Genomic DNA, 27,747 nt, shown 5'->3' with positions numbered 1-27,747 from the left:
AAGCATAAATGTCACCAAAGCTAGGGGAAGATTGCTGTTCCTCAGACTAAGAGGCTCAATGGTTTTGGCCCTTCCTCAAGTGGGTGCGGGATTGCAGAACGCACTTGCAGGGGCTTCTCCCACTCTCACTCCTCTCTTGCGGCCCTTCAGCGCCAAAGCCCCCTCTTGACTTTGGCTCCGCTATCGCTTCAGGGTGCCAGGCAGGAGCCAGCGGGCGCCGGTGTCGCCCCTCAAAGGCTTCGAGTGGCGCCGGGGTCCAAGATGGCAGCGAGTGACGCCGGGGTGGGATGAAGGGCTCCTCCACGCTCGTCCCCTTTCACAAGGAGGCAGCCCCGCGCCCGGCGAGGCGCCGGGAGTGTGAGCGGGCGGTAGACGGCGGCGGCCAGTCCCGAGCAGCAGGACGGCCCGGGGCGGCGGTCGGGAGGAGGCGAGGCGGGGCGGGGCGGGGCGGCCCGGCAGGTGCGGGCGGAGCGCGGCGGGGAGGAGTGGGGCTGCCCGGCCCCTGCTCAGCGCTAGCGCTGCTGGCGCAGTGGAGAGGCCCCGCAGGTTTCAGAGCCTGGGAGCCTGGCGCTAGTCCGGATTAGTCCCTGCTCATGGCTCCCCTGGGTCTCGCCACCCGCGGAGGAGCGGTGGCCCCGCCGGGTGCAGCGGAGCGACCCGGCAGCCGCCGATAAGGCTGCGCGGTGACGCCCCCGGGGCCGTGGTGGGCCGGGCCGGGACTGCCCGGAGGCAGCAGCGGCGGCGTTGGCGCCCGCCCCGGCCCGCAGAGCGCAGCGCGACTCCCTCCCGGCGCCCAGCCACCGCCACGGGATCGGCGGGCGGCGGGCAGCAGCTCCCCGAGCGGGGGGAAGATGCTGCCGGGATCCATCCAGATCTCCGGAGAGACGCTGTCGGGGGCGGAGATCCGGGACATCTGCGAGAGCCTACGGGAGAACTCGGTGCGGTTGCTGTCGCTGCGGGGCTGCCAGCTCTCCGAGCGGGACTTCGGGCATGTCTGCCGAGGGGTGGCTGAGTCCCGTTCTCTGGCTCAGCTCAACCTCAACCTAGGCATCGTTTCTAATATCAACCGCGTCAAGCAGCTGGCCGAGGCCCTGAAGACAAACCGCTCCGTCCAGTCCCTCTTGTGAGTATAGCGGGGAGGGGGACTGTTGGGGGTGCCTTTGGCCCCCTCCCGGGCAGGGACGTGCCTTCTGGGGGCTCGTAACTCCGGCCCAAATCCTCACTTTAAATCTTGTCTGAGGAAAAATGCCCTTGACGCTGCAGAAAGTACCCCGGGCCCTTCACGCGGCTGGGAGGGAGCCACCTCTGCCACTGCTGGCTGGGTACGGTGCTGGCTTTAGGCCCGGCCCCTCCAACCTGTCTGCCTCGATGGTGGGGGCTGCCCCGCTGGCATCTCCTGCACGCCCTTGTCCTTGCCGGGAGAGGAGGACCACTGCAGCGATCGGCTGACCTTCGCGGCAGTGGCTTCCCAGGGCGGTTTTCTCACCCCTAACCTGGGGTTAGGATTTGTCAGGTTAGTTAGCCGGCAGAAAGAAGGATCCCCAGTAATTTTCCCTTTTACCTGCACAGCCTCCATGGGAGTCCCCTGACAGACGCAGGACTGGCCCTCCTCAATCCTGCTCTCTCCATCCACCCCTCGCTGGTGGCTCTGGATCTAGGAGACTGCATGCTGGGTGATGAAGGCATCAACCTTATCTGTGGGCTCTTGCCGCCTGATGGGGCCAAGTCCGGTAAGCACTAGGGGCTGTAGGCTGTACAATGACCATTGGAGCTTTCACATAGAGCAGATGCATGCAGCAGTAATTCCTCAGCCCTGGAGGAATTACAGAATCATTTCGATTGGTAAGGACCTTTAAGATCAACTAGTCCAACCATTATCTAACTACCAAGTCTAGTGCTAAACCATGAAGACAGGTTTTGAAATAGTTTGCCTCAGCTGAGAATTTCCTCCCCCCCCCCAGTTTAAGTAAAGCAGAAAAGCCAAGCAATAGAGGAGCAGTTCCCTTGGGCAGGTATGGGCTTTCTGCTATTGATCCTTCCTGCTGGCAGTTTGGAGCTCAGGGACCAACAGGTTGCTGCTGGTTCATGACAGGAGCATTTGAAAGTGAAGGAGGTGATATCTTTGTCTTTGATTAGTTATTTTTTTTTCATATTTAAGTGTTGATAATGACCATAGATAAACATATAGTGCATCCCCACCTCAGCACTTAAGACTTAATTGTCAGTGCCTAGGAATTATTGCTGCTTGCAGGTGCTCTCTCTTAGCATGTAGTTTCATGGTCATAGCCATAGTCCAAGACTCAGATCTTTGTGGGGAATAATCTTTTAGCGCTTAGAGGCTAGTGGACCAGTTAAGCCAAGAGCTGGCCTGTGCTGAGGTAACACCACCCTTCTCTCCTCTCAAAGTGCTTTCCACCTCTCCCCAGCACCTTCTCTGTGTGTTCACTGTGCCACTGATGCTTTTATCCCTGTTGGCCACCCCTCCTAGATACAGGCTTCAGAGCTTACTGTCCTCACCCCAGCTTGTCACCATTAGCCACCTTCTCCAGTGAGTCACCTCACACAGCCCTTATTTGTTTCCATTGTGTTTATTATTTGTAGTAAGTGGTACACAAGTTGGGAGAGCAGAGAAATGGGGTGGTCACAGCATGGTCAAATGAAGAGCTACTACTGAAGGCAGGAGAATATTTCACTGAGCAGTGAAATATGTAATGACAGTCACCAGAGCAAAGTACATCTTTTAGCCCATCCAAGTACAGGGGACATGACTCAAAGCTATTCTGGTTAGCTGAATTAGTTCCCCTGAGACTGCTTTGGTGACCCTAAAACTCTGGTTTGGCTTTTCTTCTCCAGGCCTCAAAGAGCTAACTCTGAGTGCCAACCCAGGCATCACAAGCAAAGGCTGGGGACGCCTGGCCATTGCAGTGGCTCACAGCTCACAGCTCCGCGTGCTGAACCTCGACTACAACCCTCTAGGTAAGCTGGGAGGCCACACAGGAGATGCAAGGGATGCTGCGCTCCTGTCTCTCAGTATTTCTGAGATTTGTGTGGGCAGGCAGCTGAAGACCCAACTCTAAAAGGGCAGTAGACCATCACCAGCAGGATGGAGGCAGTTTCTTGCATAGGTGCCTTCTGATACACAGTAGCAAGCAAGTTCACCCTGCCACGTGCCTTTGGCTGTAGGGAAAGCCAGTCTTGATGCTCTGCTCGTGCGAGCTGGCCACATGAGCCTTGCTTGCTCTACTGCCTTTGTTGTCAGTTTTGACCCTCCACATCTCTCCTGTTCATGAAGCCATCGGCACTGATGTTGGCTTGGCACATTCAGTATGCCACCATGCTCCCCCGGCTTCATCTTCCCTACATAGCAGGAGGAGGAGGAGAGCCTGGCACTCGTTGCCATAGAAACCAACTCTCTCCAGCTCTGCTGCAAGGTGGTGGAGACTGGGCCGTGCCTCCCTGAGCTTTATCAGGGCACTCCCATCCTCACACCATCTGCTGAATGCCAGGTCCTGCACTTGGGTCACAGCAACCCCATGCAGTGCTACAGGCTTGGGACAGTGTGGCTGGAAAGCTGTCTGGCAGAAAGGGACCTGGGGGTTCTAATCGGCAAGCAGTGTGCCCAGGTAGCCAAGAAAGCCAATGGCATCCTGCCTTGTATCAGACATGCTGTGTCTAGTCGGAGTAGGGAGGTGATTGGCCCCTTGTACTCAGCTCTGGTGAGGCCACACCTCAAGTATTGTGTTCAGTTTTGAGCACCCCAATACAGGAGCGGTGTGGAAGTGCTGGAGCGAGTGCAGAGAGCAATGAAACTGTGAAGGGCCTGGAGAACAAATCTTATGAAGAGTGACTGAAAGAACTGGGGCTGTTTAGTTTGAAAAAGAGGAGGCTGAGGGGAGACCTCATTGCTCTCTACAACTACCTGAAAGGACATTATGGAGAGGCTGGTGCTGGTCTCTTCTCACAGGTAATTAGTGATAGAACAAGAGGGAACAGCCTCAAGCTGCAACTGGGTAGGTTTAGACTGGACATTAGGAAAAATCTTTTCACTGAAAGAGTGATCAGGCACTGGAGTGGGCTGCCCAAGGAGGTGGTTGAGTCACCAACCCTGGATGTGTTTAAAGGACATTTGCATGTGGTGCTTGAGGATATGGTTTGGGGGTGAACCTTGTAGAGTAGGGTTACCAGTTGGGCTTGGTGATCTTGAGGGTCTTTTCCAACCTGAACATTGTTGGGACGCGATCCAACGGCGAGAAACGGTGAGGGAAAGACTCGCAGCAATCAATATGATTGACAAGCAAGCTTCAACTTTATTGTTGGAAAGCACGGCTTATAAAGCATCTCAGCTAAATATGCACAAGTGTCATTATTCTATTGGCTATTAGTCCAGGGTTACATTATAATATCCAGCCTACTTGCAGTTAGGCCTACGTGCTACCTCACAACCTCCTTCTCAGTAGGTCTTTGTTTCACACATATACTTTGTTTCACATACTGCTGTCTTGTAAGTAACTATTTCACATGGTGCTATCTTGTGAGAAACTGCAAGCACAGTCACAGGGCTGTGGTGACCTTGCTACATCAGCATACCAGCTAAGCTGTGAGCAGTAAACAGCAAGATGGAGTCTGGCCTATACACTCTGATCAAACAGCTGTTCCATAGAACCATGTCCCTGCAATTCAAGCCATTCCTCAACAGAACATTTCTGTGATTCTGTGATGTGGAAAAGGAGCCTCCCTCCAGGACCTGTATGCCTCACTAGGTACCTTGTCTTGGGCAGGAAAGGCCCCAGGGTGTCACCTGACATCAGCCTGATTTTTTTTTCAAGAGAAGGTGTCACAGTTGTACAGTATCTCAGCACTGTTGCCAGGGAATGTCAGGAGAACATGCTGGAGCCTTATCTCTTCACCAGCATCCATCTTTAGTGCTCCCAGTTCTTCTGGATCCACCCTCAAAAATTTGCCCCCTTTCCAGGGGGGCATTCTGTCAACTAGTGCAGAGTCCTCTGTCCAGTTCCAGCCTCTATGCAGACTGAGATATTTAGCTTCATATTATACATCTGGTATGCCTTGGAGGGACTGTTAAAAGCTCTCACACCCTTGACTAAGAAGGAGATTTGAGAAGGAATGGTTCCTTGGGGAATAAAACCAGTTTCACTGCGTTCCTCTTTGTTGCCTCTGATAATCAGTGACTGCTCCTGTAAACACAAAATAGTGCACCTTTACCTTGTCTCTTTTCTCAGTTAAGAGCTTTTTTTTCCCCCCAAGGTAACTAAGATTTGGAGATTGGTTGATGGCAGAAATGCTCTGAGGATGTTTCCATAACAGTCCCAGGCTGATAAGGGTGCTCGGCCTTACACAAGGGAAGGCAGGCACTGCTGGTAGTCTCAGTTTGCTTCTCTCACAGGTGACCAGGTAGCAGGGATGCTTGCTGTCGCTGTGGCCTCCAGTCGCACCCTTGAAGTTCTGGACTTGGAGGGAACAGGACTTACCAACCAATCAGCCCAGGTATGAGTGCCTACAGCTACTCTACAGCATGACTGATATCTAAGGGTATAGATCTTGGACATCAGTAGAGGCTCTAGTATCTATACCTGTCTCTAGCCACACACCCCTCCTCCCCAAGTTCATATGCACTCCCTTCCCTCCCTGCACCCAGCGGGGCCCACCGCAGTCAGCTACAGGATGAGCTCATAAGCTACCACTCTGACCTAGGGCTCTTGGATTTCACTCAAGTTAGCAGGGAGAAAGATACAGCTTCATTTGTAATTTGGCTTTCTTGGAAGAAATAAGGGCCTGGCCTTGTGGCTGAGGATCAGAGCTTCAACTCTGTAGACAGATAAGGGCCAAGACTTGGTATCACAGACTCTCCTCTCAGAGCACCTGCTCTCAGTGGTAAGATGCGAGTCTGGGTATGTGGCAGCAATAGGGTGTAGAGCAGTTGCTTTCTCTTTGAACAGAGACAGGAAATCCAGGCTCAGCTCTTCCCACAGAAAGATGGGAAGTCCTCAGGCTCTCAGGAAGCCTGGCAAGGGGAAGTCAAGGCCAAGGGAAAGTAAAGGTAAGGAGGGCTGGAGTGTGCAGGGAGACAACACGTTGAAGCTCTTTCTGCTCAGCCTAGCTGCTTTTTGTACTGCTTGTCAGTCTGTATATCTTGCTCTCTGCCTAGACCTTGCTGGACATGGTAGAGAATTACCCCACAGCCCTACGGACACTCATCCTGGCAGAGAACAACATTAGTCCTGAGCTGCAGCAGCAGATCTCTGACTTGCTCTCAGAGGGTGAGGAAGAGGAGGAGACAGAGGCTCGTGAAGTCACATCCAGGGAGAACCCCTGGATCTGCCAGAACAGTAAGAGCTCTGGGACCTGGGCTGTGGGCAGGGGCAGACAGGCAGGAATTGGGGTTTCTGGGGTGTTTCCAGCACCACTGATCTCTTATGGTGGGGTTGGTGAATGAATGATGAATTCTCCCGGTGAAGTGGAATCTAGGCAGCCTTCAGATGCAACCTACATCTTAAATAGCATTGGGCTGAGCTGCAATTGGAAAGAGCCTCCAAGGACAACATAGCTGCTACAAAGAGTGGAAACAGTACTTCAGAGGCATTTTCCCTGATGCTGCAGGAACAAGATCTTTGTGCAGTCTTAAAATTCTAGGGTAGGAGCACTAAAGATCTCAGGGGCCTTTGCCAGCTATCCTAGCCAAAACTCATGTCATTCCTCACTGCTTCCAGAATCCCCCTGCAATCCACCAAGCACCAGCTATTCCTGTCTTTGCATCCTAAACGTGTGAAGGCCTAGCCAGGTGCCAGAGCCTGTCTATTGCTTGTAACAGGGGAAAAAAAAGGTCTATTATGGAGATAGCTGTTGTGTATATGACATTTTACATCGTCGTGCCTACCTTGTGACCCTGCTGGCTTAGGGATGCCTTTTTTACCTTTGGTTGTCTTCCTCATACTTCTTATATCAGACTAGCAACAGACAAGTGCAACCACTGCAACAAAAACATTTCAAATCTTTATTTATTAGAACCATAAAATCCTCTACTGACAGCTCTAGCCAAGATTTAGATCCAGTTTCCAGAACCTGATCCCTAAAATAGAGATTCCATACAGAAGTTTCAAATGTGTAGGACTCTGGATCTGAAATGCATGGACACTAAAGACCTCCTCCCTCATAGCCAGGAGAACACATTTTTTTTCTGCTTAAAAAGACTTCTGGATGGGAAACTGGTACCCTGCTGAGTTTCTTCCTTGCTATGCATGCCCAGCCTCCTTGCAGCTGATTCACTTGGTGTGAAGAGAGATGCAGCATTCCTGGCTGGCACTCTGTGCCATCGCAGAGCCAGCAATCTGCCCTCACCTTCCTGAGGCAGGCAGGGGAGGGCTGCACAAGCTATCTATTTGTGCAGCACAAAAAGTCATAATTTCCAGGTGTCTGCTGCCATAAAATGGCTGCTTGCCTGCTACATTCCCTGCTTTTGGGAAGCCAACACCACCACCCTACATGGCAGCCTGCCAGCCCCCCCCCCCCAGACACACTCTAGCTGACAAGACACCCTGAAGTCCAATTTAAAGGTCATCACCAGTATCACCTGCAAACAGATGGGGGAGAGGACTAGTTCAGAGCTGATCCCCACTGTGGGCAGTTGCTGCTGTTTCTTGCCTTCCCCCCTTCCCAAACATTGATTCTGTTCTGCTGCCAGAGTAGACCTAGTTACTACTTAACCTCACAATCCTCACAGCACCACCCTGTTGTGGTGCTCTAATTCTTCACCTCTGGATCTGGAGTACAGCCCTGCACCCTCTGGCGGCCCAAACAGCTCATGGTTTTCTCTCTCTCACAACAGATTCCAGCTCCCAGATGGTCCTGGTGACGTCAGGTCTTGGTGACAGCCTCTTAGCAGAAACAGAAATGTAGCTGGGCTACCCTACCTGCTTCTGCCGAGGAGAGCACTGTGCCCCCTGGGGGAGTGTGTCTGCCAGCCCCCCTGCCTCTGGAGGGCTGTCACAGATGTCTTCTCGCACATTTCACATCCCGTTGATGCCTCCCTCAGCTGCCCGAGGGAGGAGCGTGGTCCGAGTGAACCTCTACACACATCTCTGTGTTGTCACATGCCCCGTTGGCTGCTTGTGAGTGTCCTGTCGCTGCATGTGTAGCTCACGCTGCCCTGCCTCTCCCCCACATCCAGCTGTGCCCACAGGGCACAGGCTGTATTTATTCAGATGTGTATAAGAGATGTTCTTTCTATTGCTTTACCGCTGTCGAGATCAGAGTTTTATAAAGGCCACAGACGTGGCACGACTCACGGCAGTTCCATCGTTGGGTCGCTGCGGTGGGTGCGGGCAGCTGCCGGGGGACCCGCGGGAGCAGCGAGAGCTGTGCCCCGCACAGCCGGCAGGGGGTGCCAGCCGCTCGCCGCCGCGCGCGCCTGTCCCTGAGCGGGAGGGGGGGCTGGGGGAGGGCTGTCTGGCCCGGGGGCGGGTGGGGGTCGGTCTCAATTTTGCTGTCCCCCGGGCCTGCACCTGCCCGTGCACCCTCCGTGAAGGCTTCAGCCCGCCCACGGACTGCAGGTTTCACTGCTCGACCAAGCGCCATCTTTTGCTGGAGCTAGGCAAGGCTCAGATTAGGCTGGAAGATTAAATTGTGACAGCAGCTGCTACTCAAGGGAACACGAATAAAATAATTATGAGGACAAAGAAACAAGAAACTTTTCCTCTGTTATGCTTTGCATAGATGTAGGTCAGAAGGGCACAGGCTCCATAACTTGAGAGATGAAGGAAGTATCACAGCCCTCTGACCTCTGCAGCACCATTCACTATGCAATGGAATACTTCATCCTAGAAGACTCCCTGTCTCCTGGCTGGAGGGCTTCCTATCCGGGCTGTATCAAATCAATTCAAACCCTCCCTTTCCTCACAAAATAAACCACAATGTATTTACACTAGAATTATGAAACTCTTATGAACTCCAGGGCGGGAGCATGCTACATGTTCCCACCTAACTCAGACTCTGAAATGGAGAAGACACAATTGTGCATGAGCCTGAGAGCTGAGGCTTCAAGAAAACCAACAAATATTAATAGACTTAGGTCCACATCCTACTCTCAATCAGCATGTGGAGGCCTTTGCTGGCACACAGATCAGAGAGCGGGACAGCCAGAAAAACACTTGAAATACAGTAGGCAAAAGTCTTGAGAAGTACTGATGCTGCTTACACCACAAGCAGCTTCATTTCAGGGGTTTTGACAAGCCTAGCCTTTACAGCCTTCACAGCCTTCAAGTAATGTGGAAACTGCCCACATTAGTTTTCAGTGTTTGTCAAAGTTGCCTGGTAAAGTAATTTGCACCTTTTAAAGGCACTGTCAGCTGCCAAGTCAAAAGTGACATGAGTGCTGCTGTGAATTCTGGTCTGCAGGATCAGTTTGGTCTTTGAGCTGATAGTCAACAAAAAATTATAGAAAAGAAACACCATGCATCCTATACATCACTCCTTGCCTGGGACTGCATCTCCTCTCCAGTTGCTCAAGCACCTTGAGCCAGGCTGCAGCTTAAGTGGGCACTTGGACTAAGCAGTGAATTCACAGCCTCCTGGAAAACCCACACGATGCAGGATTGTTCTCCTGGGGAGACCTAGTGGGCAGCACTCACAGTTCAGCAAATCTGGGACACTACCAAGAGAGGCTGTGCCCCCTCAGATGCTCAGCATCAGTCCAGGCCAGGTTTTAACCAAGAGACAAAACACTATAACCATCGACACTTACTTTTAAAATAGTTTATTTCTGGTCTTAAAATATACATTGGTTTCAAAATTTCAGAAAACCCCCCACACATTAGTTACAGATTAACAGTCTGGAGTTGGGATACTGAAGGTGGGGTCAGCTCAAAGCTCCAGAGTCAATACTGCTAGAGGTGAGCAGGAGTGCAGAGGGCAGGGACCATGCCCTGCTGGGAGAGAGCTCTGCTCTTGAGGCCACTGCTCCCCTTCAACCCCTGCCATTAACCTAATGCTGCAAAGCAGAAACATCTGGTGACAGGCACTGGGCTCCCTTTTGTCACTCCTCTGCTTCTCCACTGTTTTTAAGTCTACCTTGACAAAAAGCAGAATTGAGGCTGGCTCTGCCCAGCACTGTCATCGCCTTGCTTCAGCAAGACTGGGTTTTGTCCACTGACCATCATGTCAGGATTCAGGGGAGATGAGGCTGAGCCCTGAAGGGGCAAAGTCTCTCACACTGTCCAAGTGGTGTGCTGTCCTACAGGTGGGCCACCAGTGGCCTCAGCCAGAGGAGCTCACTCAGTGAGCACCCAGTCCCAGGTGATGTCTGTGAGGCAGTAGCTGACAGCTGCTGCAGGTGCAAGCCCTTGGCAATGCTGCAGAAGAACAGAAGAAATGCTGCAGAGGAGTGTCTGATGGAAGCAAACACAAGGACTTCACCACCATGTTCAGGACAGCTGAGAGGAACATCCTGAAGGCTCAGAGGGGGCTCCTGCTCTCAGCACCTGCCTGTTTGCACAGGTATCAAGCGAAATACTGTACTGAAATACTGAGTCCCACCACCCTGCCAGAGGGTGGCATCCAGCTCCACAACTGTTCAAGGTGGGAAACAAGGCGATCATATAGGCAGCAGCTCTACCTAGGGTACATAAAGCAACCTATGCAGCTGCCACTGAGGCCTGCAGCTCTTGCACAGGCCCTGGAGCTTCCAGGCTTGAGCTGAAGTCCTGACTGGCCTCAGATGAAAGCTACCCACCCTTTGCAGAGAGAGAGGTTTGGGGAGAGGAGCTGAGTCCCAAGCAGGTCTTGGCTGCAAATCTTGCTGTAACCATACGAATGGGAGCTGTTTCTTGGACAGAGGACCGCTCTCCTACAGCCCAGTGAAAAGCCCTCATTGAATAGGGTGGGAGGACAACACAAACCCAACTCATAAACCAGAGAGCAGGCTGAGGACAGCCAGTGGGGTTTGAGGGAGGCACGGTGCAGGGAATCAGACTAGTCTCTCCCTCACACCCCTGGGGAAGCCAAGAAACGTCAGACATATGAGGGCACAGGACAAAATTAAAACAGGATGCCTGGGCTTTGCAAGCCCTCAAAAAATACCTACACCTACAGACCTCTCCCCTTCCCTCCCCCCACCCATCCTCCCCCAAATAAGACACCAAGCACACAAGACTGAGAAGAAAAGTCACAAAATATCACGCTACACTAGGAAAAACAGGCAGGGAGGTCCTACCCAGAAAGGGAGACCCAGAAGAAGGGGACATGTGAGGAGACCCTGGAAAGGGCTGCTGCAGTGCCATGAGGTAGTATGTCTACAGGGAACAGCTCCTCAGCATGCTACCCTTGCACCCCTGCCAGCTCTGCACTGAGCCCTGCCTAGAAAAGCGCAGTAGTGTCTTTCATGCCTCGCTTACATGGGGCAAAACCTTGCTCTTTAGCCTGGAGGGGTTTCTGCAGGCTAGAGGCCAGGATCAGAGAGAAGCGCAGCTCTGAGAGCTAACCCTCCTCAAACACACCCACAACACAGGCATCAGACCAGCTGCCAACAGCTGTGTCTGTTTATGCAGGGCGGGGAGAAAGAAAAACAATACATCCCCAAAACCAAAGGCTTGGAAAGAAGAAAGAAGCCCACCCAAGAGCAAAGCATCAGCACCGTTCAAACAAACAATAGCACAGAGAGTGGAGGCAGAGGTGTGAGGGAGGAGACACACAAACACAAACCCCAGTGCCTAGCAGGCTGTGCCTCCCAGAACCACCTCAGCATGCAGCACCCATGCCACGGTAGCAGCATCTGTACATTGCCTCAAAGCGGGCTGGGGGCTGCACCCAACACAGGAGACAAGTGATGTGGACCTGAAGAAGCAGATTCTTGAGAATCACCCAGAGGGCAGCTGGGGAATACAAAACCCAGCAGGAAAATGAGCCAGCAACAATCCCAACACATCCCCAGGAGCACACTGCCATCCGCTGGGAGAGTCCTTGTGCCCCACTCCTGGCCCCTGGGGATTCCCAGGCAATGAGACACCACCACACAGGCATTCTGCCCTGTTGGCACAAGTTAAAAGAGAGCAGAGCAGCTGCAGGCAGCCAGCATGAGAGCACCCAGGGCCTCAGGTACCTGAATGGGAAAAGGGAAGGAAGATGCAAGCCTAAAGAGGCACAGGCACCGGGACAAGGGGTACCAAGAACAAGCTCTGGTACAGGCACCAGTGTGAGGCTGTGAAGAGAGCTGTGGGTGTGCCAGGGCAGTGGATGTGCTTCTGCACACTGTTGTGTACTGGTAATGTGGGACTGAGGTGCTGGGGAAGGGGAACCCCAGCTCTTCTAGGTAGCAAAAGAAGAAAATAAATATGAAATTTCAGAGCTGAGCCCCCTAGAGGGGAGGGTACTAAGGGAAGTTTCCCACTCAGAAGATGGACAGATGTAGACATCCCACAGCTCTGCAGCATATGGCTGCTTCTTGCCCTGCCTCAGCTCAGAAGGTTGCCCTGCTCCTGGGCCTGCGTCAGACTGTCCTTGCGATGTAAGTGGTGGACCCCCATCCTCTTGGGACTGCGGTGTGGCCGACTGAAGGGAGGCTTAACCCTGCTTTCACTTTCCTCTTGATTGCTCTCCTTGCTTCCCTGCAGCAGCATTTCTCTCTCCTCAGCTGGGCTTTCAGGCAAATTGAGGTCCACATAGTCCTTCTGCTTCTCTGGTGAAGGGCTTCCAAGCTCAGCAGTGCCTCCACCACTTTCCTGCAACAGCTTCTGGGCTTCATCCTGTGAGAAATCTGTACCATAGTCTGAGGAAAAATGGCTCCTACGGGCTCTGGACTCGGTGCTGTCTGTGTCCACGCTTGAGTCCCGGCTCACAGTCCAGCTGCAGCTCTCCTCACCATCTGAATAAGCAGAGGCTGCCCTACCCAGCTCCTGCATGGAGCGGCTGAATCTCTTCTGGAGCTCAGGGACTGTGTCACGGCCGAAAGCCGTGCGGTTCATCAGCACCCGCTCTGAGGTGGGGGGTGCCTTGTCCACAAACATACGCTGCCAGTTGGCCAGCAGGTCCTCCTCAGAGCTGGCAGAGCTGGCAAAGGCGCTCGGGATCTGGGGAGGGCTGCTGAACGGGCTGCTCTGGGAAGAGCCATGAGCTCTGGCTGCTTTGGGGGACTGCTGGCAGGAACAGCTGGAGGCTGAATGGTGCCCTTCTGAAGCAGGGCTGCTGGGGAGCGTCCGGTGCCTGTCACAGCTCTCGTCTTCACTCTGTACCAGGCTGAGGGAGATGGCCTGGCGTGTAGCATACGTACAGTTGGGCAGGGGGCTGTTCTTTGGGATCCTTACCTTGTCCTCAGAAAACTCAATCACTTTGCGCCCAGGGTACATAGGATGGGGAGGCGAGGGTGTAGGGTATGGGCTTAGCTTCTCAAAGGCAGGCACCTCCTCTGGCACACTTTCCCTTTCCACACTGCTCTGTGGCTTGCAGCCACCATTCTGCTGTTTCCCCGCATCTCCTCCCTCCTTCCCCATCTGCCCTGTGCTGTTGCAGGCATCAGGAGGGGCTCCACTCATGTCCACATGCACAAAGACATCCTCAGCCATGGGACAGCTGCCACTGCTAGACTTGGCTGAATTCAGAACCAGAGATTCTGGTTTCTCCAAGACTCTGGCAATGACTGAGGTGGGCACAACATCAGATGGAGCCAAGGTGTGGGTTGCCTCTTGACCAGGGCCTGCAGACTCCTGAGTGCTATGCAAATGCTTATTGACCATGTCCTGCAGCTCATAGGGAAGCTAAGGAGAAGGAAAAGGACATTAGAACAGGACTGCCACACAAGCCATTTAGTTCCAAATAATCTGCCTTTTCCAAACAACCTTCACATATACTTTGTACTCCTTATCTTGACCCTAGCATTCACCCACCTTGCCTTCAAAAAGGTATCTCTTTCCAAAGCAAACTTGCCCCAAGAGGGACTAACAAGGCTCTCTAGCTGTCACACCTGTCATATTTCTAGGCCATGGTTTACAGGCCCCATTTTCTGAAGAGGACAAGAAAAGACAGCACATGAGCTCAGTCCCCTATGCCTCTGAGCACAGAGGCAAGGCCTAGCCAGCACATGCTAGGAAGAGGTCTATTGATCTGTGGAAAATCAGCTTGGTGGTTGCACTGAAGTGACTCAACAACCCTCAGTGCTGGGATCTGTAGTGCTCCCCAAATACAGTAATTGCAGCCATGCTGCTTGGCAACCCGCCCATAGACCGGAATCAATGCCTTCCCTTGCTCCTACCAACTCTACCACCTCATCCCACTTCCTCACTCTCTCTGTTTCAAAGAGGCAAACAAGGGTTTTATTACCAAAGCTGCAGGACTAGGGTCTCAACATGGGGTAAGCACTGCTCCTTGTCCCATGGACAGGCACTACTGCTCTCTCCATCACTCTGCCCAGTTGCCCTCACCTTAGTCACCACACCCATGCACAATATGAAGCAGAGAGCAAGTTCCACAAGCCACTCAAGTGGCACAGCAAGGTCTGACCCACTACGGCCAGGAGGAAACTGTGTCCATAGCTGGGGACACAGGAGAGACTGCATGACAACAGCTGGCTGTGGGGAAGACTCTCTGCACAGCTGCTTAGCATTAACACCCCTCCAGTGGCAGCCAAGCAGGATGCAGCTCTCTGGGCGGGGGGCAGAATTCAAAGCTGCAGGGAGGGGAGACAGCTGGGAGTGAGGTCAAGGTTACCTCAGCCATAACTGATATGCTGCCCTCAAGAGTGCTAATTTGAGACACAGTGGGGGAGGGTGACATATTGTTCACCAGCTAAGTTAAGAAAGACAAGCACATGGTTTTGCTGAGACAATACAAGAAGGGAGGGAGACTAGGAGCATGGCAAGAGGAGAGCTGAGGCAAGGGCCTGAATGAGACTTCCAACTGAAGAAGTGATGCTACTAACATGAAAGGCCCAAACATCTTTGCTCATCCCAAGGGCAGGAAGAGATGTAGACCCCACATGGGATAGTATGAGTTAATACCAGTTCAGGAGGCCTAAAAGACATTCTGGTACTGCCTCCCATCTTTCTCTTCAGAGTAGGAAGTGACGCAGGGCCAGACTGCTGCTGCTTGACTCCTTATCAGGCAGCATGGCCCTTCTATGTGGCCAGGTGACGAATGGAAGAAGACAGAGCAGGGTAAAAGAGAGAGAGGTCTGTCCTCCTGCCAGCTCCCATAAGGCACTCAGCAGGCTATCGAATTCAAGGTTATTGTGCTTTTTATAACAGCTCCTAGCTGAGCTGTGAAATGGAGCTGGCATGAAAGAGGAGATGACAGAGGCTCTGTGATACCTTCTCAGTGAGAGTAGGAAGAGGAGCACCCCCACACCTCTCTTTGAGGCTGAAGGATAAGAGTCCCACAGCCCCGCAGAGAAAGTTGGAGAAAGCAAGACGCAGGCGGAGACCATGAGCCCTTCTTCCCCACCTCAGCAGGGCTGCTACTCACATCAGCAAACTTGTGGTTCCTGAAGTGGGACTTGTTACACTTGAGAAGCTGTACTGCAAGGTTACAGTCCTGTCGATAGCGTTCCTGCAAGAAAGGGCACAGTTGTGCAACAGTGTCAGACTCACTTGTCACTTACCCAAAAAGGTACCACCTGAACAGGTGCCGCTTGAACAGAAGCGGGAGGAGGCATCTGATGCATCTCTCGTGAGGGCACCTGCCATTCCCTCCTCTCCACACCCCTGTGCATTTTCTTGCAACTCACCCAAGGCTCCTTTTCCACCCTAGTCCTTGCTCCAGGCATAAACTCTGGGATTTTTAATAACCTCCAAAAGTCCCACTAAATTTGCTGTCCCATCCCGGAGCTATGCCTGAAGACACTGCCTGATGTTAGGAGGAAGTTGAGAGCAGTTAACAGAAACAAGCACTGGATCCAAGAACTTCCATATTAACGGTGTAGAAGAGGCAGCAGCTTCCTCCCACTGATACAGCCTGGACTCGGGTCAAACCCTAAGCTCAAAAGGCCAAATGCATCAGACCTGCCCACCCCCTCAGACACATTTCTGTCCCTCCTGCTGTGCACAGCTCCCACACTTCCACACAGAGTGAAGTAATTCACAAGCTCCATTACGCTAATGATTTTGAACAAGAGGAAAAGCCCACACCTCAGACACTCAGGCACAGCTATTTGCACACTGACACTTACATTGAGTTCTTCCAGCTTATTGATCGTGGTTTTGGCATCAAGCAATTTATTAGTGAGCTCTACAATTTCCCAGTCCAGTGTCTTGCGGTCCATCTCTGCCTTTTTAATCTGAGATGCAAGAACACCAGGTGTAAATCATACCAGCCCAGAAGAGCCTGACTTCACCACCCACTTCAGCCCAAGCATAGCATAGTAAGACATTTAGTTGGGATAAAAAAAAAAAACCTTTCAGACAGACAGACAAGGGGGACAGCCTGAGTCTTCACAAAGGGAGAGACCCCAAAGGCCAAATGGTGCCAGCCACTCTGCCAGCTAAAGAGACAATAGGCTGACTTTGAACCTACACATTCAGTATCACTTCTTAAAGCACAAACATGTTTCCTCTTTGCCCTGGCTCACACAGTGCCTGGTTGAAAGCTAGTGGGCTTGAGGAATCCTGCTACTGGCAGCAAATATCTCTGAGCTTGAGATGCCCCATAGAAGAGGTCTGGGTAACAGAAATGCCTATAGAGATCCATCAGTCAATGCTGAAGAGAAAAACAGCTTTTAGTGGCAGGGAGAGGGCATCATACTGAAAGAGTTTAAGCCTTGCTGTAGTAAGGAGGTCCTGTGTAGCTTCATCTGGAGCTCAGTTAATGCCCTTCCTAAAGCAGGCAATATTGCCTCTTTAGACTCTATAACAGAGTTAGGTACAGAGCCAATAGAGACCCAGATGTAAGAGCAGAGAATGGCAACAGCTCAGAACAACCAAGCTATCTCCTTCTCAAGAAGCTTGTCCAACACTTCCCATGGATGCTCTGAGTCTATGATTGTCAGGGCCCAGCTGTGCATCAGGAGTACAGTTTAGTGATGCACAAGGGGATAGGGCAGGACAATGCAGTCTCTTCAGGCACTAGCACAATGCATATTAACCCAAAAATTCAAGTGCTAGAACCGAAAGAAATCTCATCCTGGCCTACATGGAGGCAATCAGCATCTCAGCTGTTTGACTTGCCTGCTCACAGACCAGAAGGGGAAGGAAAGGGAGCAAACGAGGCTCACAGCCATCCACATCTTGTGCTGTGCCACAGCTTATGGGCACCGCTTCCCAACACGCCATGCTCCAGCTGGCTCAAACGCTCTTAAGATGGAGCACTACAAGCTAGGACTTGCTGCATCTGCAGGCAGCTGCTGGATACCAGGTGAGCCCTCGGCTGGACGAGGGCTGGGGCCCCTCCATCTGGGATGGTGTATGTAGGACTGACAATGAAACCAACAGGCTGAGACATGTAAAAGAGGAAAAAAGAAAAAACACACAAACTAAAAGACGCAACTGCAAAAATCCAGCTTTGGCTGAGAGAGGCCTGAGCGGCAAGTACACCCAGCGTGTGCCAGCGGCAGCGTGGGGAGGAGAAAGAGAGAGAGGGGAAGGGAGAGAAAAGAAACAGCCATGAGTGTTATGAATGCACACAACAGACATACATGCACATTGGCTCTCCTTTGACTGCCCTTGTCCTCCCTCCCAGGATGACCACCCCGAGACTGGCTGACAGATCCCTGGCATTTTGAGAGGGACTGAAGCAACACGACGGAATACCATGCAATTATGTTGTGGGGAACCAAAGCTCATGGGCATGACCAAGTAGGGGGCTCAGTAAATCAAGAAAACAGTTCATGACACCAGCTGGAGTAAGGAATAGATGGTCACAGCCAGAATCTCACCCCTCACCCACTGCCACATCTGCTGGGCAAAGCCAGGGCCCCTTTCCCATCTGTTCCCAGCACACAAATTCCTTCCACTTCCTCCTCTCTGTAGTGACTTAATAAGGCACTTACCAGGGCATGCAGCTTCTCCTCCAGGTCTTGGTTGGTTCTCTGGGAAGCAGTGTAGCTGTTCTGCAATCTACAGAAACAAGATTGTAATCATGGGAACAGATCTCAGGCACCTATTCAAGTTCCCTTCATAGCTGCCAAGCAAACCACCAACTCCCCAACTCCAGAAAAGCTGGCACTAAGACAATCAGGCACATTAACTATGCCTCACCTCTGTCACGTAATGACCTTCAGACCCTTGTCACTGCAGGCAAGATGAGGTTCACTGGGTGAAAGATCTTGCAGGGGAGGGTGTGAATGACTTTGAAAGACTCCTTTGAGCTCTGTCATGTATAAGCATGTGACCAATGATTGGCATTGGTTTTTAACTGAGGTACTTTTCAGGTAATATGGTGATGCACTTTCTTGCAGCCACCAGCGGCTCCTTTTGCACATGGGGTAACCATTCAAGCTGGATCCTGCCTGGTATCCAAGAGATTAATTCCCTGCTGTTGGGAGCCCCTTAAGCTGGCAGCATTCCTTAACTGTACCCTGGAGAAAGTAATGGCTGCATCTCCTATAGCCTGGGGATGCACCTTTCTGAGGATGCAGATAGCCTGTGATTTACACAACAGGGCACAGCCTGTTCACACCAGCTGAGGGACCGTGGTGGGAAGCATCTCTACCCATCTCGTTTTGGTTTTCATACCTACGGAATTTGTCCTTGAACTTCTCCAGCTCCTCACGGTTCTGGCCCAGCTCCATCTCCAGATAGTCCTGACCTGATTCCAGCTCTCTCTCCATCGCTTCCATTTTGTTAGTCACATATGTCAGTCGACGTCGAAGCTCTTCATTCTCATGTTGCAGTAGCCTGGGTCACACAGGAACAAGGCACCACTGAACGCAGAAAGGGTATTCCACACCAGCGCACTCCACACAGCGCCCTGCTCCAGGGCTCAAGACCCCAAAACAGGGCCCCCAGAAAGTTAAGAAGTTAACTGGCACATGCAGCAAGAGATGCATCTCTGTCAGGACAGGGAGACTCAAACTCTTTTGCAGAAGGGGCAGAGAATCACGAGCTGGCTGGCCCACCATGTGTCCCAGCTCCCTCTCAGGTTACAATACTAGGACAAAGCCCACTAGTCAGATGAGCTGTGCAGCTCCAGTGTCCCTCACCAGTGAATGCAACACACTCAATAATTTATCCCAGTCCAAATTAGAAGAAGTGAAAGCAAAAAAGAGTAAAATCATCTTCTCCTCCCCTGAAACCGTTCAAAAGCCCTCACACCTTTAATACATGGTGGAAATAGGACTCCACACAGCCTTATTGCCAGAAGCAGAGATGGTGGGGTATGTTTACAGATGTGATCACAGCTGCCAGTCAAGCTCATTCCAACACAAACTGCTCCTTTCCTCCCCAGCCAGGACATGCCTGGTGGTCAGAAGGACTTCCTGTTGTTTTTCATTCCTTTGTGCTCAGCTGCTCAGAGAAACCCAAAAGCACAGCTTCTCTGTCAGTGGAAGCTTCTTCTTCACTGTGGCTTGGGAGTTCAGTGCTAGCAGCTCCCTGTGCCCCAAACTAGCAACAGCAAAGGGCTTAGCTCTCACCCTCAGTCAGCAGCAGGTTAAAAAAGGCTCTGCTCCCTCCACACATACTAAAGGCTTCATCTCATACTTTCACAACCACCAACTCCTCTACCTTGCACTTGCTCTAGAGATCTAAGTTCCCTCCCTTTCCAGAGGGAGGGACGTGCAAGGCAACGGTTAGCAAGGTACAGACTAAAGCTCTGCCCACATAGCCCCAAGAAGACTGAAGATGTGAGAGGAGCCCACAAGGACAGACAGTTTCACTGTGCAGGTGGCACAAGCAGGATGTGAGGAATCAGCACCCACACAGTTGCAGTGTGACAGGCATGTTGCAGTATGATACTTACTTCATCCTTTCTGCATCCGTCAAGGGTTCCTGCACAGGGAAGAAAACAGCCATGAGATTCTTTCAGAGAAGGAGTTGGTCTCTCATACTGTTCTAAAGGACAGAGTCTTGGTTGCTAGACCCTACCTGTGACTCTTCCTCATCTGCTCTGACAGGTCATACTAGTCAAACTTAGAGCTGTACACACCACTCAAGCAGCCTAACACCAAGGCAGACTGTGTGCTCTGTCTCAAGGTAAAAGAGCTAGACTAGAAACCACCACACAAGTCAGGCAACTAGGCTCCCAAAATGCAATCTCAACATCTCTTGCAGCATGCCACCTTAGCTGGTGCTTGAGCTTCTTCCACATCCACAGTCAGTGGGTAGTAGGACTCTCATGGGACAGCATACACTGGGTTAAATGTCACCACAGCAATCACAACACACTTGAAGCCCCACAAAAAGAGTGAGAGAATCATTTGGGAGACAAAAAACGCATCTACAATTTACACCACTCAGATTGTGCTGTGAAAAGGGGTTCTTTCTGCAGACCTGAAACAGCCACTGTGACTATTCTGGGATAGCAGAAGAAAAAACAAAGGTCAGAAAAGTCTGTGAAAGAAATTAATCTTCTGTGAAGGATCCCTTGAGATGGATGGAGCAGAGACCTGCAGAACAAGGAAACACAGCACAGTGACAAGAACACACAATCCAACTATTCTCACTTATTTTGCAGCCTGTGCTAATCTGTGAGATGGCTGCTGCCTGCCAACATGGCTGAGAGAGATTGAATTAGCACTAGAAGCCATTCTGTGTTCTGTGAAAGCCCAAGACTGTGATCATTCTCATGAAGTCCAAGCTGATAATGGTATTCATTACTTGTGGTGCTTGGCACCAACAGCAGTGCACAAAACCAAAGTGCTGCCACATATTATATTGTCCATTAAGTGTCAGCTCTGAGCTGACAAATCATGCCACAGACAGTTGTGGATGGGGTTGTTGAGCTACTAGCAATACTACAGAAGGCAAACCATCCCAGTCCTGGCACAAAGACATCCAAGGGCTGTTTCCTTCATCAACTTACACTTTAAAAGAATAGTCCTTACCACCTGCATACATCTTCCTGCCCCTACAGGCAAAGTATTGATCCATTCTTTTCTTACATCTTGGCCCTACATGGCAATCAGTGAATCCATGCAGAATTATCTAGCAACTGCCTCCTAGACACAGGCAGAGGATAGTTACCAGGATAAGAGGATAACATGATTTGTATTAAAATGAAGCAATGGCCCCAAAGCAGGCTGGAGAAAAGGGAAGGCTTACAATGACCCGAAACAGCCACCACACAAAGAGACAGTACCCCAAGACAGCCAGGCACAGGGCACACACAAAGCACCATGAGCACCCTGGCACCTCCTGCTCCACAGTCTGGAGGGCCTCCAACCTGCAAACACCTAGGAAGCCCGCAGTGAGGAGAACAGCACCAGCTCTTAAATTCCTAGCTTCTGGGGCCAAAGGGAAGCTGATTCCTCCCAGGAAGATATACCTAACCTGAAGCACAGTTGTGAGTGTCACACCTAAGAGAACAGCTTCTGGCAATTAAGCACCCACAGCATGAGGTCCAATGGCCTGCTCTCACTGTCCCCACTGGCATTACAGACTATATGAGATCCAGTCTGGAAGCCAACAGGGCTTTGGCATTTGCAAGACCCCTGTCTGTGAGCCAGTGGCCCTGGCACCTACCTTGTTTAGTGCCAGGCTGATGGAAGGGGAGGATCTAGTAGGGGTAGGCCCCTCCTCCCGACTCCAGTGTGTTGGAGTGGAGAAGGATCCTTTCTCTGGGTGGTTCGGCTCCACTGCACGCTTCTGCCCAAGTTTAGCACACAGGTGGTGTGGCTTTAATAGCTGTGAACAGGGACTGCTTTCATCCCTTCTGCCCTCTGCACTGTTTTTCCATGAAGACAGTGAGTGCTGTTGCCCAGAGGATGTCCCTGCCAGCCCCAGGTCTGCCAGCTCATACTGACACAGATCTACTACCCTTCTCTCCAAGGAAAGGAGTTTTTCCTTACTGTTCTTGCTCCCAAGGACAGGTTTCTTCCTTAGTCTGGAAGCTCGCTCAGCTTCCTCAGCACGCTTTCTCTGGCATGAAGCCACTCCCAGCTCCCCACATTTCTTTTCTGCTTTTCTTCTGCTTGGGCGGGGGGATCTTTCAGCTGCACGTTTGGTTTTGACCGGTTGTAGGCGACCTTCCACTTGGCCTCCTGGCACGGAGCCTCTGGGAGAAAGGGGGGTGCTCTGGCCTTGTTCTGCTCCCTTGGTCTCTCTCAGTGAGTGCAAGCGGATGGGACTCAGCACCCGCTGGGTAATCTCATCCAAGAATTTGGAGAACTGCAGTTTTTCCTCTGTGATCTTCTCCCTGCGCTTGGCAGAGTCAGTGGCATTGCTGCTGCTGTGCCCCAGCGAGCACTTCTCCCCGCAGCCGAGGCAGACCTGAGGATCACTGCACTTGTGTGAGCCACGGCCATAGGAGAGTGTCTCTACCGAGCGGGACTTGCGTAAGCTCTCGGGGCACGGGCCGGTCACGGTGCTCTGCTTCAGGATCCCTTTGAGAGGCGGATGTGTAGAGGAGACCTGAAACTTCCTCGGTGTCAGGACTTCAGGAGGCTCTTTAAACATAAGTGAGCGTTCCAGGCTTCTGCTCTTGAAACAGCAAGTGGGATGGTGTCTTTCATCTCCAGACACCACAACTGTCTCCATGCTACGGCTCACAAATTTGCCGAGGTGCCCACGACTGCGGTTTGGACACCGCTTCCTACTTCGCTGCCCCGTCTTCCCACCACGTGGAAGTGCTGGTGAGACAGTCTGGCTTTTGATGTTCAAGTCTGTTCTGCACCCTGACATTTCCTTCTCACTGCTAGACTCCAGGGACCATGAAGATGAGAAGTTCAGGTTGCAAACCTCAAACCCCTCTGCCTGCTTCAGATGGCCTGCCTTGGTGTAACTAAACCCTGTTTGCTGGTGCAATGGTGTTAAGCCCTTTGCCACCTGGCAAGCTGTTACCTGACTTTGCTCAGCCAAGATCACTCCATCCTGGTCATCTCGAATGATGGGTACCTCATGGCGGATCTCACGATGCTGCGGAGGTGCCTTGCGGTAAGGCTTCTTTGATGGAGCTGTGCTTGACATCCTCCCACCTGCGTGGCTCCAAGAGGGGGTTACCTACCAACAGCAGAAAGTGCACAGAAGAGGGTGTCACAGGCGCTGCATCGAACCCTAGAAGTTACCCAGCAGGAATATGGCTCCCTTAAGAGTCCCAAAGCAGGTCCCCATGCAGAGTGGCGATAAAGCAGGGAAAGGATGTGGCCACAAGCCTTGAGCAGCAGCTGCAGGAGAGGGAGCAAAGCAAGAGGTAGCTGTGTCCTTTTCCCAGTCAGCAGGAGCAGAGGGCTGGTACATCCTCCCCCCGCTCACTCACGTAGTTTGTGTGTGTCCAGATTATATATAGCAAACAAGAACAGACCTCACAGCAGCATATTGATTAGGCTCTTTAGGAAAGGCCTTTTCCAGTATGGAAACTGCAGGCCTTGCAGGCAGCAGTGACAGCTAGAGCAAGAGTTATTGATCATGTGCTGTCACTGTCAGCAGGAACTGTGTGGGAGGAGATTCCAGCTATTAAAGAGCCCCAACCCAAAAGTTTTTGGTTTACTCTGGAACCCCAACAGAGCAGACCGCAGGAAGCTTGCCAGAAGGAGGTATGATACCATTACAACTCTTAACTCTGTCATCACATTAGGGAGCAACACCAATGATGTTGGTAGTTAAGGCCAGATTTTGCAACAAGCAAACCAGGTAAGTCCCTTTACCCCAGCCATACTGGGCAGCAGGTGCAGCAGGACAACCGCAAAATATAGAGCAGAAGCAGCTATCTTGTACACATGAAATAATCTCCTTCCTTTCCACCATCTTGGGACTGCAAGCAAGATTTCCCTTCAAGCAGTCAGGATTTTGACCACCCCACTGTACAAGAGAGGTCTCAGAGATGCCAAGCAGTTCTTGTAGAGCCTAATGCCAGACTTTCTGCAATGGCAACATATGCACCATTCATAGTCCCCGTATACTCAGGGTAAGCACCCACTTCTCATCACCCATCCCCTGATGGACCCTAATGCTGATCAAACCTAGCATCTCTGCAATCCTCAGTGCCTGACCTCTGGCACTTAAATGTGCAGGATTTCCCTCTCTTCTCTTCTCTTCTCCAGCAAAGGCCATTTGACTCCCAGTCACATACTTTCAAGGCAGTCAATGAATACCACTGGGCCAGTGACCTAGAAGACTTCACTTTGTGTTTTGGCCAATGGAGGTGTACATGTTAAGTATCTAAATGGAGCCTCAAGAATTCTCTCAAATTTGTATCTGCTCTTGCTTAGAATACAGAATTAACCAGGTTGGAAAAGACCTTCAAGATCATCAAGTCCAACCTATCACCCAACACCATCTAACCAACTAAACCATGGCACCAAGTGCCTCATCCAGACTCTTTTTAAACACTTCCAGCGATGGTGACTCCACCACCTCCCTGGGCAGCACATTCCCATGCCAATCACTGTTTCTGTGAAGAATTTCTTCCTAACATCCAGCCTAAACCTGCCCTGATGCAGCTTGAGACTGTGTCCTCTTGTTCTGGTGCTGGTCGCCTGGGAGAAGAGACCAACCCCCACCTGGCTGCAACCTCCCTTCGGGTTGTTGTAGAGAGCAATAAAGTCTCCCCTGAGCCTCCTCCTCTCCAGGCTAAGCAACCCCAGCTGCCTTAGCCTCTCCTCATAGGGCTTTTGCTCCAGACCCTCCCCAGCTTTGTTGCCCTTCTCTGGACACATTCCAGTACCTCAAGATCTCTCTTGAACTGAAGGGCCCAGAACTGGACACAGTACTCAAGGTGTGGCCTAACCAGTGCTGAGTAAAGGGGCACAATGCATTACTTCCCTGCTCCTGCTGGCCACACTATTCCTGGTACAGGCCAGGATGCCATTGGCCTTGTTGGCCACCTGGGCACATTGCTAGCTCATGTTCAGCCTACTGTCAACCAGTACCCCCAGGTAATGCTGATAAAGCTGCATCTTCTTGAGACAGACTGAGTCTCCTCGGAGAACTGGCAAGTGTGAGGTGTTTGCACCAAGCACAGAGTGACTCTAAGCCACAAAAGGCTTTACATTTCACAGGAACATTTGCAAGCTATCCTTTTCTCTGCTAAAAACACAAGCTCACAAAAGTTTCTCACACCTTTCCACCAACATAAACAGCGTCCTAGGATTAAGCCACTCTCCACCATTTTTGAAAGGTCATGGAGAACAGAGAAGGTGCCTGAGTACTGGAGGAAAGCCAATGTCACATCAGTCTTCCTAAAGGGCAAGAAGGAAGACCCAGTGAACTACAAGACAGCCTCACCTCCATCCCTGGAAAGGTGATGGAACAGCTCACTCTAGAGGTCATCTCTAAGCAGGTGAAGAAAAAGATTATCAGTACTAGTCAGCATGGATTTACAAAGAAGAAATCATGTTTGACCAGTCTGATAGCCTTCCATGATGGTGTGACCAGCTGGGTAGATGAGGAGAGAGCAGTGGATGTTGTCTACCTTGACTTCAGCAAGGCTTTCGGCACTGTCCCCCACAACATGCTCCTGGATAAGCTTAGGAAGTGTGGGTTAGAGGAGCCAACAGTGAGGTGGATTGAGAACTGACTGAATGACAGAGCATAGAGTGCTGTGAGCAATGGTATGCAGTCTACTTGGAGGCTTGTGGCTAGTGGTGTTCCCCAGGGGTCAGTACCGGTCCAGTCTTGTTCAACATGTTCATCAACAATTTGGGTGAAGGAACAGAGTGTAGCCTCAGCAAGTTTGGTGATGATAGAAAACTAGGAGGAGTGGCCGTGCTGCAATTCAGCAAGACTTGGACAGCTGGACTGGAGAGTTGGGCAGAGGTGAACTTCATGAAGTTCAACAAGGGCAAGTGTAGAGTCCTGCACCTGGGGAGGAATAACTCCATGCACCAGTACTGGTTAGGGGTTGACCTGACGGACAGCAGCTCTGTGGAGAAGGACCTGAGAGTGCTGGTGGACAACAAATTCACCTTTGTGAATGAAGGGATATGGAGGTGCTGGAGCGTGTCCAGAGAAGGGCCACGAGGATGATCAGAGGGCTGGAGCACCTCTCCTATGAGGACAGACTGAAGGAGTTGGGGCTGTTCAGTCTGGAGAAGAGAAGGCTCCGAGGTGACCTAATTGTGGCCTTCCAGTATCTGAAGGGGGCCTACAGGAAGGCTAGGGGGGAACTTCTCAAGATATCAGGTAGTGATAGGACTAGGGGGAATGGAATGAAGCTGGAGGTGGGGAGATTGAGACTGGATGTGAGGAGGAGGTTCTTCACCATGAGTGGTGAAGCCCTGCAATGGGTTGTCCAGGGAGGTGGTCGAGGCCCTGTCCCTGGAGGTGTTTAAGAGCAGGCTGGATGAGGCTCTGGCCAGCCTGATCTAGTGTGGGGTGTCCCTGCCCATGGCAGGGGGATTGGAACTAGATGATCCTTGTGGTCCCTTCCAACCCTGACTGATACTATGATACTTGTGGCCAAGAAGGCCAATAGCATTCTGGGGTGCATTAAAAACAGTGTGGCCAGCAGTTCTCGCCCTTTACTCTGCCCTGGCGAGGCAGCATCTGAAATATTGTGCTAAGTTCTGGGTTTCCCAGTTTAAGAGGGGAACTCCGATGGAGTGCCACAAGGAGAGCCTGAGGAACCCAGGGCTCTTTACCCTGAAGAAGAGAAGAATGAAGGAACACCTTATAAATGCAGATAAGTATCTAAAGGGTGGAAGTCATGAGGATGCGGCTGGGCTCTTCTGAGTGGTGGCCAGTGACAGGACAAGGAACAACAGGTGAAAACTAGAACATAGGGGGTTCCACTAGAACACAGGAGACTTCACTTGAACTTCAGTTGCTCCAGCCTACAAGAATCTGAGCACTTACCAGCCTGGGGTCAAACGAGAAACTTCATGAAGCAAGGACAGTCACTCAGATGCCCTGAAGAAGAGAAACAAATAGCTCAGCATCCATCAAAACAGCTAGTTTGAAATCTTACCACATAAATATATAAGGAACAGGGAATGTTTATAACCAAGGACAACTGAATGGTCATCTTGCTCCAGGTACCTGCCCCAAACCACATCAGATCTTCTGAAGTGAAATTAGCCTCGGATAGCTGGGTCACATCATCCAGCAAAAGCTGGAAAGACACCTGGCAAGAACATGTCCAAAGCAGACAAGGAGCTGGGACCACACAAACTCAAAATTCATGAAGCAATAGCTTCTAGGGAATGCTGGTTCCCGGAAGAACTAAACATACCTCCTGTGAAATGGAACCCTCCCAGCTACCCTTCCCCACTACTCCAAAGGGATGCTAACTGTGGAGCCTTCAGTACAGTAGCTTACTAACAATAACAGTTACCTCACTCATCCTTTTAAGTCAGTGCTTCTTACCTACAAATGAGCTGGCAATTATCAGACTCTTATTTGAGCCAAAACATTATATCCTTGTGCCTACAGCTGTGCAAATGCACACCTCCATGAGAGAGGAAGGCAAGCCACTCTGACTTCCAGTAAGCAGCATGCCATGCTCTACATTGCTGCTAACAGGCTTCTGTAAAAGAGCACCCAGTCAGCTAGGGATATAACAGAAGTTCAGAAACAACCTTCCTCTCTGTTCAAAGCACAGGGTACTTCTCACTACAAGAGAACATTGTTGATCTGGGTGGCAGCTATAACAGCATAGCTCTGTGGCCAACATTGCTACTAGGATAAGATACTGCATTGGAGTGTTCTCTTCCCTGATGCTCTT

General features: G+C 51.4%; 2 protein-coding genes across 6 annotated transcripts in view; one reads left to right on the top strand and one right to left on the bottom strand.

Annotated features, from left to right (window-relative positions):
- Nucleotides 1-487: 487 nt before the first annotated feature.
- LRRC73 (leucine rich repeat containing 73) lies at nt 488-8,934 on the top strand. The gene is made up of 6 exons (XM_068156938.1): nt 488-1,123; nt 1,570-1,730; nt 2,854-2,976; nt 5,405-5,505; nt 6,167-6,347; nt 7,844-8,934. Exons 1-6 carry the CDS (start codon nt 852-854, stop codon nt 7,912-7,914), a joined length of 909 nt encoding a protein of 302 aa, XP_068013039.1. The 5' UTR covers nt 488-851; the 3' UTR covers nt 7,915-8,934.
- A 2,191-nt stretch (nt 8,935-11,125) lies between these two features.
- Nucleotides 11,126-27,747, bottom strand: part of TJAP1 (tight junction associated protein 1) — a 41,796-nt gene continuing 25,174 nt past the window's right edge. For 4 of the 5 annotated variants that reach the window (XM_068156868.1, XM_068156857.1, XM_068156888.1 and 1 more), the window contains 9 exons: nt 26,880-26,933; nt 22,929-23,087; nt 19,891-19,919; nt 18,666-18,827; nt 17,981-18,047; nt 17,479-17,508; nt 16,166-16,273; nt 15,463-15,546; nt 11,126-13,760 (listed from right to left, as the gene is read on the bottom strand). In XM_068156868.1, coding sequence (XP_068012969.1) covers nt 12,462-13,760; nt 15,463-15,546; nt 16,166-16,273; nt 17,479-17,508; nt 17,981-18,047; nt 18,666-18,827; nt 19,891-19,919; nt 22,929-23,054 — 1,905 coding nt within the window. In that variant the 5' untranslated portion in view covers nt 23,055-23,087; nt 26,880-26,933 and the 3' untranslated portion in view covers nt 11,126-12,461. The remainder of the gene's footprint in view (nt 13,761-15,462; nt 15,547-16,165; nt 16,274-17,478; nt 17,509-17,980; nt 18,048-18,665; nt 18,828-19,890; nt 19,920-22,928; nt 23,088-26,879; nt 26,934-27,747) is intronic. The other variant, XM_068156897.1, reaches the window with a different exon arrangement.

The sequence above is a fragment of the Melanerpes formicivorus genome, unplaced genomic scaffold (assembly GCF_026170545.1).
Source record: "Melanerpes formicivorus ecotype bairdi unplaced genomic scaffold, bMelFor1.0.p_v2 SCAF_2, whole genome shotgun sequence".
NCBI lineage: Eukaryota > Metazoa > Chordata > Aves > Piciformes > Picidae > Melanerpes > Melanerpes formicivorus.
Note: the sequence above shows the minus strand (reverse complement) of the source record. Positions and strands in the feature narration are given on the sequence as shown.

Bases quoted from the DNA above. Each gene is read 5' to 3' on its own strand.
- LRRC73 (XM_068156938.1), top strand. From the start codon at position 852: ATGCTGCCGGGATCCATCCAGATCTCCGGAGAGACGCTGTCGGGGGCG. The intron at 2,977-5,404 runs GTAAGCTGGGAG...CTTCTCTCACAG, and splicing joins CCTCGACTACAACCCTCTAG to GTGACCAGGTAGCAGGGATG. The intron at 6,348-7,843 runs GTAAGAGCTCTG...CTCTCACAACAG, and splicing joins CCCCTGGATCTGCCAGAACA to ATTCCAGCTCCCAGATGGTC.